Source organism: Jaculus jaculus, chromosome 5 (genome assembly GCF_020740685.1).
Source record: "Jaculus jaculus isolate mJacJac1 chromosome 5, mJacJac1.mat.Y.cur, whole genome shotgun sequence".
Lineage (NCBI taxonomy): Eukaryota > Metazoa > Chordata > Mammalia > Rodentia > Dipodidae > Jaculus > Jaculus jaculus.
Window position 1 is genome coordinate 37,791,639 of NC_059106.1, and position 11,379 is coordinate 37,803,017.

At 52.3% G+C, this 11,379-nt stretch overlaps 1 protein-coding gene across 1 annotated transcript; it reads right to left on the reverse strand.

Moving 5' to 3' along the window:
- Positions 1-81: 81 nt before the first annotated feature.
- On the reverse strand, positions 82-8,872 carry LOC101608499 (FA core complex associated protein 20). The gene is made up of 3 exons (XM_045149068.1): positions 8,750-8,872; positions 358-739; positions 82-256 (listed from the first exon to the last, which is right to left on the reverse strand). Exons 1-3 carry the CDS (start codon positions 8,844-8,846, stop codon positions 82-84), a joined length of 654 nt encoding a protein of 217 aa, XP_045005003.1. The 5' UTR covers positions 8,847-8,872.
- Between the last annotated feature and the right edge of the window lie 2,507 nt (positions 8,873-11,379).

Consider the following 11,379-nt stretch of genomic DNA (forward strand, 5'->3'; position numbering starts at 1 on the left):
GGGTCAGGAAGCGGAAGCTCCATGGCAGGCGAAAGGGGTTCCAAAGTGGGGAGCAAAGGGGAGGGGCTCCACAGTGGGGAGTTATGGAGGAGGGGGCTCCCGGCTAGGTCTGGGGGGCTCATGGGGGAAGGGGTCCACAGTGAAGGGGTGGTGGGTTTTATCGGTGGGGGAGACTGCGACGATGAAGGGACAGGCGAAATCAGCGGGCGGGAGCGGAAGGGCGCGGGCGCTGGGAGCGGAGCGCGGCGTGCGGGCGCTTCCGGAAAGCACGTGGGGCGAGGAACTGCCCGGACGTCGCGGCTCCCCGTCCCCCGCCCGGCCCCCCTTTCCACGTACACACCGCCTCCGTCCCCTCACCCGGCCCCAGGGGGCGGCCTCCGGCGGCTCAGCCTCCCCCTTGGCCTCGGCGCCTCCTCCATCCTGCTCGGGAGCGTCGGGCGGAAGTGAGCCGCGGAGCCGTCCCGGAGGGCGCCGCCCCTGCGGTCGGCCAGCCCCCCTCGGTGACTCTGGAAGCCCGAGGCCTTCGGGGAAACTCGGCGGCTGTCGTCCTCTAGGGAGAGGCGGCACGGGGTGCATGGCGTGCCGGGGCTGGAAGGCTCGGCCTGGCCCGTGGCTCTGCCTTCTCCCAGCTGTAACAGACCAGTCCTGCCTGGGTTTCCAGCTCGGCGACCTTTCCCAGGACGTCTCCACGAGTGGATAAGGCTCCCGGCTCCATCTTTACAAGGAAGTGAGCTCCTGCCTTAAGGAAAAATGCAGTGACACCACGAAGTCCAGGTGGCCCTAACCCCTGTTCCTGCCCTCCTGACGCTCCCACCGGCAACCCCGCAGTGCACCGCTTGGTGGCAGCAGACGCACAGACACCTTTATGCAGGCGCGGGCTCATTGGAGGCCTCTCACGGTTCCAAAAGCCCCTCCTGCCCTACCTCCCTCCCAACTTGGCCCTAATTCCCCTCAGAATCCTAACCCCCTCCAAGCCGTGACTGCTTGTCTGTCTTCTGTCCTCTCCTCCCCCAGTTTCCTTTTAAAAAAATTATTTATTACAGAAAGAGGTAGATAAATGTGCACACCAGAGCCTCTAGCCACTGCAAACGAACTCCAGACATATGGGCCACCTTGTGCAGCTAGCTGTTGTGGGTCCTGGGGAATCGAACTTGGGTCCTTTGGCTTCGCAGGCAAGTGCCTTAACCGCCAAGACATCTCTTCAGCTCCACCCCACCGCCCTCTCCTTTTGATCCACTTCCCCCACCCACTTTGGCCCATCCTCCTAGTGGTCTGTCCTGGAAGTTGTGTGTCCTGGCTGAAGTCTAAGGATGGCGTTGGAATTGAGGTGTCTTTATGTGCAGATTTGAAGGGGATGAGCAATCTTATTCCTCAAATGTTCCTAGAGCAAGCACCTGTGCCCAGGGTCTGTCCTGCAGAGGAGTGGGGGTGTCCTGCAGTCAGGAGGGGAGTCTGACTGTGCTAGAATGCAGACTACTTAAGGGTGAGCACTAGAAACTGGGAGGAACTGCCAAGGGCAGAGTAGGCCCTCTGGTCCTTGGAGCTGGAGTGACCTGGGGCTCAGCTGCCCAGGCGAGGACCCCTGGGACACTGCAGACCCTTAGTGATGGAACAACCTGTGTCCCTGGTCCTCTAGGGCCTTAGAGACTAGGAGGTCTGCCATCAGCTCCCAAGGCAGGAGGAAGGCCTGAAGAAAGCCATACAGTGCTCAGAAGAGCACTGGAGGGCTCCATGTGGGTGCTAATGCCCTTAGCAGAGGCTTTTCTAGGTCTCAGCTTACCCGTTCCCTGGAACCTGAACATCAGGGCTTTCTTGGGGTCTTCAGCATCCCTGCCCCTCCCTGTCCTGCTCATCTACAGAGCTTACGTGCCCTGACTTCCTACTCAGGAGCATATTATGGCTAGCCCAAGCGGACTGCATTGGCCCAAGGGCTTGTCCCAAGGCTGTGGACTCCTGAAGTTCTCCCAAAGTGCCCTGAATCTAGGGAGATGCAAGTTCTTGGGGTACAAAAAGTGGATTCCCACTCTCCTTTGGCCTTAGCCATTCCAGTGGGCCTTAATTACCTTTAGCAGTCACGGGAGAGGGACACTGCCCCCAGCCCAGACTGTATCAGCTGCAGAAATGAGTCCTCTGGGCCTGGAGCGCTCAGAGAAAGTGTGAAAGCTGCCCTACTGGGGCTTTCCTGTCTTCATTCACTGTTCAGGATTAATGTCCCTCCTCCCCCATCATCACTGGCAAGGGGGCTGGATGGCAGGCCCTGCAACCTGCAGCCTAGGATAGAGCTGATTGGGGAAACCCTTCCCATTATCATGCAGGTGCCAGTAATTGTCAGGAAGCCTGCTTCTTCCCATTCTGCTCCCACCTACAGGAACCAGCCACTTCAAAACCCTTGAACATTGGGCATGCCTATAATCCCAACACACAGGAGGCTGAGGTTGGAGAATAACCAACCATGAGTGTTTGAGGCCAGTCTGGGCTACAGAGTGAATTCCAGGTCAGCTTGGGCAAGAGTGACACTCTGCCCCAAAAGAGAAAAAAAAAAAAGCTGGGTATGCTGACACACCAACTTTATAGGCAGCACTTGCTAGGCAGAGGTAAGAGGATCACTGTGAGTTTGAGGCCACCTTAAGACTACATAGTGAATTCCAGGTCAGCCTAGGCTAGGGCGAGACCCTACCTCAAACCCAAAAATAAATAAATGAGATCTTAAGGAAGTAGAAATGGGGTGCCAGGCACCCCCAACATACCTACTTTGCCCAGCTCTCTCCACGAGGAGCAAGACAGGGTTTAACAATTGAACTTGAGGGCTGGGGAAATGCTTTAGTGGGTAAGGCTTTTGCCTGTGAAGCTTAAGGACCCTGATTTGACTCCCCAGAACCCACATAAGCCCGATGCAAAGGGGACGCACGCGTCTGGAGGTTGTTTGCAGTGGCTGGAGGCCCTGGCATGCCCATTCTCTTTCTCTCTGCCTCTTCCTCTCTCTGTCTCTCAAATAAATAAAATATTTTTTTTTAATTGAACTTGATGAAAAGACTCACGTTCCCTGCACCATCTGCTACAGTGACAGAGTTAACTTTATTGGAAAATTATTTCTGGTTGGGACTGACACTTGTACTGCAGAAACAAGTTTGTTGTGAGCCAAAATTCATCTTTACAAAAGATTACAGTGCTGGGGAATGCAGCTCAGTGGGTAGAGTACTTGCCTAGCATGCACAAAGCCCTGGGTTCCATCCCCAGCATCACATAAACAGGGTACCAGGGGGCTGGAGGGATGGCTTAGCAGTTAAGGCGTTTGCCTGCAAAGCCAAAGGACCTGGGGTTCGATTCCCCAGGACCCACGTTAGCCAGATGCACAAGGGGGCACATGCATTTGGAGTTTGTTTACAGTGGCCAGAGGCTCTGGAGCACCCATTGTGTGTCTGTCTTTCTCTCTCTTTCTTTCTTTCTCTCTCCCCCTTCCTCCTTCTTTCTTTGTCAAATAAATAAAAATAAAATGTTAAGGGCTGAAGAGATGGCTTAGCAGTTAAGTCGCTTGCCTGCAAAACCAAAGGACCCAGGTTTGACTCTCCAGGACCCAATTAAGCCAGATGCTCAAGGGGACACATGCATCTCGAGTTCATTTGCAGTGGCTGGAGACCTTGGCATGTCCATTTTCTGTCTCCCACTCTATCTTTCTGCAAATAAATAAAAAAAAATTTTAGCATTTTATTTATGAGAGAGAAAGAATGGGTATGCCAGGGCTTCTAGCCACTGCAAACAAACTCCAAAAGCATGCATCACCATTTGCTTCTGGCTTACATGGGCTCTGGGGAGTCAAACATAGGTACTTAGGCTTCACAGATAAATGCCTTAACCACTAAACCATTTCTCTAGCATTAAGAATATTATTATTTTTTTTAATAAAGTAGGAGGATCACCATGAGTTCCAGGCCACCCTGAGACTACATAGTGAATTTCGTGTCAGTCTGGGCCAGAATGAGGTCCGACCTCGGAAAACTGAAAGAGAAACAAAGACTATTGCAGCCTTTTGGAGGACATGTATTTGGGTGAAGCACAAAGTACCAAGTGTGTGGGGCTCTGAAGACTCCCTGTATCACCAGACTGGCCCAGACTGGAGAGGTACCCTCCTCTCTGGATTTGTTCACCACTAGATGATATACTTTATGACAAAAAGTCCAAACTCCATCTCCCCAAAGCTGGTTCCAGAAATGAACATCTGCCAGCCAACAGTGCAGGATTGACCCCAACCCCACCCCTTCCCTTGCATTGCAAAGGAAAAGATTGGTGTTTCAGTAACCTGCGTCCTCAAGAGTGGTGTGAATGGGCTCCCTGCTCCTTTAGTGGTAAGGCTGGGCCATTGACTGGTCTCTGCCCTGCAAGAGGCTGGTCAACCACTGGGCTGAGTGAACCTGTCAAACTCCAACCTGAAGCTGATGGAGGCCATCCAAATCCCACTTGGCTCCCCCACATCCTCCTTGCTTAGTTGGGGGATGGACCTGCTGTTGAGCTATCTTGTAAATGGGTCATAACGGCAGCCAGCCAGCATGATCAAGCCCAGAAAGTGGCCCAGTCCTCTAATTTCCAAGTGGAATGTGTGGTAGGCGTGCACTCCTGGGCGCATGCGTGTTGCATTTGGCTATCTCCATCTTCACCGTGTGGCAGAACAGCATGACATCCATGCAGGGTGCCCCAGCAGTGCCTGTTGGCCGGTGAGAATGGCCGAGAGGCCTGGGCTGGCTTTTCTGCCCAAGTGACCTTCTGACGCAGCCGGGCAGCAGGCTGCACTCCCCACACCTGCTGGCCTGTGTGTGCCAAGCAGGCAAGGCTGCCTGGAGCCAGGCACGGCAGCATTTACGGGATGTGGGAGTGCCAGGCAGACAGGCTGTATGAGACAGTTGCCTGGGAAACATCGCAGGATCCAGCAGTAAGCAGGGTGGTTATTTGGGCCCACACATGAGGTATGGGAGCAAGGGGATGTTAGGGTACTGTAGCTCAGCTCCCTCATGGTACCTCCTCATGGCTCAGGTTGAGTGTCATGACCAGGACCTGTCAGCAGGCTGAAAACAGGAAAGGGGCAAGCCTCCAGTCGCAAACCAAAGACCCAAAAGCCAAGGGGCACTGGGGGCCGGCAGAGCAAACCCCATTTCCAAGCTCCAGTCTGGGCTACCCTCCTGGCCACCTCTGTCTGTTCACAGTGGCCCTTCAGACACTCAGGGAATTCTTCCTCCCATTCCAAACCCTCCTATGGCTTGGCCCTTTTGTTCTCTAGTCCAGGGCCTCTACCCTGTTGGCCCTCCCCACAGGGGCCTCCTATACCCCACAGGCCCTGCCTGACATGAAGCTTCCCTAGTCCCCACCTCTCCCCTCTCTAGCTGTTCCTGTAGCACATGTGCGAACTGTAGGGTAATTCCCTGAAGGCAGTCCTGTACATTGTATCCCCACTGCATCCCCAGAGCTTCAGAGGAGCCAGGGGCAGCAAGGAAGGGGGACCCTCAGGGCCCACCCATATGGAGACAGTAAGTCAAGTGGAAACCAAGGTTTATTGGTTTGGGGGTGAATAGGAGCCCCAGGGGACTCCCCAGGGAGGGTGTGGTTTCTCAAGCTTCAGCAGAGTCAGCATTGACCCTGATCCAGCAGCACTTACAGGAAACCTGCTGATGGGGAGGCCCTTGACCCAGATGCTGGCTGTCCCTTAACCTTCTAGGCCCCTGTACCTCCAGGAGGGGGCACAGGTTTCCAACAGCACTCCTTTTACTTAGTCCACCTTTTACTTTGGTATCTTTTAAAAAAGTATTTTATTTTTATTTGAGAGAGAGAAAGAGGCAGATAGACAGAGAATGGGCACGCCAGGACCTCCAGCCACTGTAAAGAACTCCAGGTACATGTGCCACCATGTGCATCTGGCTTATGTGGATACAGGGGAATCAAACCTGGGTCCTTAGGTTTTGTAGGCAAGCACCTTAACTGCTGTGCCATCTCTCTAGCCCCTTAAATGTTTTTTATTTTATGTGCGAGGAGACTGAAAGAGACAATGGGTGCGCCATAGCCTCTTGTAAACGAACTCCAGACACATTCACACTTTGTGCATCACCTTTACATGGGTACTGGGAAATCTAACCCAAGCCGTCAGATATTGCAAGAAAGTGTTTTTTTTTTTTTCCTTTGGTTTTTTGAGGTAGGGTCTCGCTCTAGCTCAGGCTGACCTGGAATTCACTATGTAGCCTCAGGGTGGCCTCGAACTCATGGTGATACTCCTACCTCTGCCTCCCGAGTGCTGGGATTAAAGGCGTGTGCCACCAGACCCGGCCCACTAAGTTTAATTAGGGTTGCTTGTATGAGCATGGGTGAGGGATTATTTATTGCATGGGCAATTTACCAGTGCTACATCTTGGCACAATGTTTCATTTCTCTCCCTACCTTTGTGCTCCCTCATGAACTGTTTGAAGAATTTGGTTTAAGACTATTCCAGCAAAGCTGCGCACTCCAGGACTTCCCAGAGCCTAGACTGCAGCCACTATCTTTCATGACCCTAGCCTCCTCTCTCTCCCTTGGTACCCAAAAAGGAGGTGCTCTCTTTCCCTCAGCTGTACCCTTCATGGGAAAATGTGGAGCTCCAACTGCATGAGTCTCAGCTCCATGTCATCCCATTCTTATTTGAGGGATGTCTGAAGCTATCCCCCTCCCTGAGGCCCTTCTTGGTGGAGCTATGTACCCAGCTGGCCAGGAACTGTGGGTAGCTCAGTGGAGCTAAGTAGCAGGGATCTACTGAGGCTTTTTCCCAAGACCTGGCTACCTTCCTTCAGGCCAGAGAGCAGCCCAAGACCCTTAGCGGGGGCCCCCCCACCAAGATGAGGCCAAGATGTTCCTTGGAGGGTGGCAGGTAGCTGTCTCATGTCACCATGAGACAGCAACCAGTGTGGTCCCATTCTATTCCTCTTTGTATCTATCTATCTATCTATCTATCTATCTATCTATCTATCTATCTATCTATCATCTATCTATCTATCTATCTATATATATATATATATATATATATATATATATATATATATATATGAAAGGAGAGAGAGAAAGAGAAAACAAACTCCAGACATAGGTGCTACTTTGTGCATCTGGCTTTGTATGGGTATTGGTGAATCAAACCCAACAAGAACCTTATCCATTGAACCATCTCTCTAACCCTACGCCTCTTTTTCTCCCATAGGTTACTTGATTGCGAAGCCAGTGGCTTCTTGCAAGCTCCCCACTGAAGGCTGTCCTGGCTTGAACTGGATGTAGCCAAGCCAGTTGTTCCTGGAAGCCATGGCTTGTGTGGCCAGGTCTACTCAGCATGGCGCTTAGCTTGGTGCTGACCGGTTGACTCCATTGACTCCAGGGATGGCGAGCAGCTAGAGTCCAAATAGCCCCTCACCTTCCAGCTCTGGAGCTGGTCAGTGCCCCAAGGCCCTGCCTGGGACAGAGGAAGTGACAAGTCCCTAACTTCTCAGAAAGGCACTAGCAGTCTGCATCTGGGGTCGGAGCAGGTGAGACACAGCAGGCTGGGGCTGCCAGCTAGGCTTGTCCTCTCTGAACCACCTCCCAATGCTCTTCCTCTGGGACCTCAGCCCTTACCCCTACATGGTCCCCTGGAGGCATGCTACTTACTCCCAAAGGACCACTGTTTCATACCATACCCAACCCTGAACTGAAGATGCTGTCCATTGGCCTTATATACAGATGGGACAGCTAAGGCCCACGGCATCTGTCTGCTTGTCACACTACATATGACAGCGATTAACCAAGCTGACTGTAGTAACACCAGGCCTTCCCAACTTAATGGTACCAAGTGTCCTCCTGCAGGGGGTCATGGGATAAAGTGGCCCTCTGAACCCCATGGACATAGGTTCTTCATTTTAAGAGATCCAAGCAAGGCTGGGCAGCTGGTGTGGCCAAGTCCTGCTATTCAGAGTCTCTGGGTGCCCCATGAGCTGCCTCCCAGGGTCTGGAAGGCCCCAAAGTCCTGTAGGGAAAGGATTGTCCATCCTGACTCTGCTTCCAAACCTAGCTGCCTCTTGTTAGTTTATTTTGTTTTGTTTTGTTTTTTGAGGTAGGGTCTCACTCTAGCCCAGGCTGATCTGGAATTCACTATGTCGCCTCAGGGTAGCCTCAAACTCACAAGGATCCTCCTACCTCTGTCTCCGGGAATGCTGGGATGAAAGGAGTGCGCCACCATGCCTGGCTCCTAGCCACCTCTTATCTCCCACAGATAGGCCAACCTACCTACCCCAGATGCCCTCAGTCCACTACCTCTGCAGCCAGTACACTGGCTGGTGGCCCTTAGTGTCCCCAGGCCTGGCTCTCTGGCACACCACTGATCCTGTGAGACTGCGCCTGGCTCTGGCTGCAGCTTGTAACCTTGGCATACACTGAATGAACTGTGCTAGTTGGAAGCCACCCCTGGATCTCCTCTGCCCCTACCCCCCTCTTTTGAGGGATCCAGCCCCACTGGGATGTTCCTTGGGGAAGATCAACTCCCTAAATAGCTGATTCCCTGCTCCACATCATGAGAGCTCCTGGCTGCAGGAGGTGGGAGCACTCAGGCCAAGTGGGCAGGGACTTAGAGAAGGCCTTGCCTTCTCTCAGGGGCCTACCCACCACCCAGTGTGTCCAGGAGTTGGTGGACACAAAGCAAGGAGGTCAAGTGGGGTAGATTCCTTCCCATTGCCTTGTACCCAGTGCCCAGCCTTTTCTAGACCAGAAAGTGACTGACCTGTGCTAAAATAGCCTGTGATGTCCTGTGGGGTGCAGACCAATGGAACCAGGCGCTGAGTAGCGGGGCTCTTGGCCAGCCTCTCCCCTTTGGTCATGTGCAAATGCTGCCTTCTCTTGACTGGGCAGGTTTCGCACCCAAACTCACCCTTCTCTTCCGACCTGCATTCACTCCCCTCCTTTGTCCATCTGCCTCCCCTTCCTATTCCGAGTCTCCCGCGCCCCGCCCCTCCCGGACACCTCCCCCGCCCCTCCCCTCCCAAGCACCTCCCACGCCAGGCCTGGTCCCACCCCGGCCCTCTCCGCCCTTGGGTCGCCCGCTGGGGCAGTTCCGCACACTGCGATCTCGCAGCTCCAATTTCCTCTAGGTTCAGATCCTGAGCCTGGCGTCTTCCGCTGGTCAGGAGACTTCCCAGTCGGAAGCGTTCCCAGGACACCTGCCCAGCAGAAACAGAAAGCGCGCATGGGTCATGTTAAACGTAGCGTAGCTGCCCATGAAAAAGTAAAAGGAGGTAGAGAAAGTTAACTTCGGTTTCCTCCAGTACATGCTGGACACAGGAAGGAACTCGAAGCAACCCGTGTACCAGCCCGCTCCTGGCCACACTTTTGTTCACCCTAGCTCTTGAGAATCTGGTGTGGTTTGCAAATACAGTGTAGCTCATGTTGGCCTGGGCAGATTTCTAAACCTCAATGGCCAGAGCTGGTGGTAAGTGGGTAAGCACTGGAGGGTCAGATGGATGAGGGGCTCCCACCTGGGTCCAAAAGGTTCTCCATGTGGGCTCCTTCTGCTACCTCACTGGCCATGGGGTCTCTCCTTGATGCTCCCTCAAAAGAGTCACAGAACTGCAGAAGTCTCCAGAGGGTCTGCTGCCCATCTACCCCTTAGCTCCAGTCTTGAGTGCTTCACCTATCAGCACACCTGGCAGCAGCCCTGAAAAAACTATCTTGCAGGGCAAATGAGAGGCCCCTGTCTGTTTCTCCTTTTCCTTTTCAGCCTAATCTGAAGACCACTACACACTGGCAGAATATTCCAGACTTCCCCTTGTCAGAGATCAGTCACTGGCTTGGGAGCGGTGGCTGATTTTATCCTTGAGAAACAAGTAAAGGAAGGAGAGAGAAGGGCGCTGGGACACCTGACTAGCCACAAAGACACCTTTTGGAGGGAAGGCCCTTATTCGTTCAAACCTTTTATGGATCCCACACAAGCTCCACTCTGATAGATTCGAAAGCTGTGACTGAGTTGCCCAGGCCCATACTGGGAAGTTGAAAATAGAACAGTTTAACTTTTTAAAAACTTTTATTATTTATTTAGTTATTGTGAGGTAGGGTCCCACTCTAGCCCAGGCTAACCTGGAATTCCTTATGTAGTCTCAGGGTGGCCTTGAACTTACAGCAATCCTCCTACCTCTGCCTCCCAAGTGCTGGGAGATTAAAGTCATGTGCCACCAGGTCTGGCTTATTTATTTTTAATTTAATTTATTTCTTTGAGAGAGAGAGAATGGGGGTGACAGTGCTTCCTGCCATTATAAATAAACTCCAGACACATAGGCCACTTTGCGCATCTGGCTTTACGTGGATACTGGGGAATCAAACCCTAGGCCGTCAGGCCTTGCGAGCAAGTGCCTTCAACCTCTGAGCCATCTCTGCACTCCAAACAGTTTAACTCTTTTTATTTGTCTGTTTTGGTTTTTCAAGGTAAGATCTTGGTCTAGCCCAGGTTGACCTGGAATGTGTCATCTTATGGCAATACTCCTACATTAGCCTCCCGAGTGCTGGAATTAAAGGTGTGCACCACTATGCCTGGCTAAATAAACTCCAGAGGAGTATGCCACCCTGTGCACTTGGCTTTACATGGGTACTGGGGACCCAGGTCCTAAGGCTTTGCAGGCAAGCACCTTAACTGTTGAACCACCTCTCCAGCCCCATTACCCTTTTTTTTTTTTTTTTTTTTTTTTTTTGGTTTTCTGAGGTAGCCTAGGTTGACCTGGAATTCACTATGTAGTCTCAGGATGGCCTCCAACTCACAGCAATTCTCCTACCTGTGCCTCCCAAGTGCTGGGATTAAAGGTGTGCACTACCACACCCGTCCAGTTAACTTTTGAGATCAGTTGCAGAGGGCAGGTACAAAAAGTGGGAAAAGCACAATGCATGACCCATATGCCTCAACAAGGAGGGGCCAAGGGGAGCAGGTAGGTCACGGATGAGCCTAATAATGGTACCAAACAGACTGTATTTGCTGAATACAAAACTAATTAATAATGATAATAATAAAGTGGCTTCTAGCCACTGCAAAAAAAAAAAAAAAAGTGGGAAAAGGATCCCTAGGGCATCTTCCATCCAGCGGATGTAACTTGGTGACACTGAGGCTCTAGGAGCCCCAGGGTATCCCTTCTCTGAGCAAAGTTCCTCTCTCCTCCAATGATGTACCCAACAGGGAGAGGACAGACTTTTTGCTTATGGTAAATCAGGAACAGCCCAAAGTTAGGGGAGAAGTACGCTTTTCCCTGTGAAAGTGCACATTTGTGAAATAAGTGTTGTTGGGGAACCTATATTGTAGCAGACAGCTTCAGGTTCACTGAGATGAACTTCCAGACCAGGCACAGTTATGGAGGAAGGAATTTATTGAAGCTT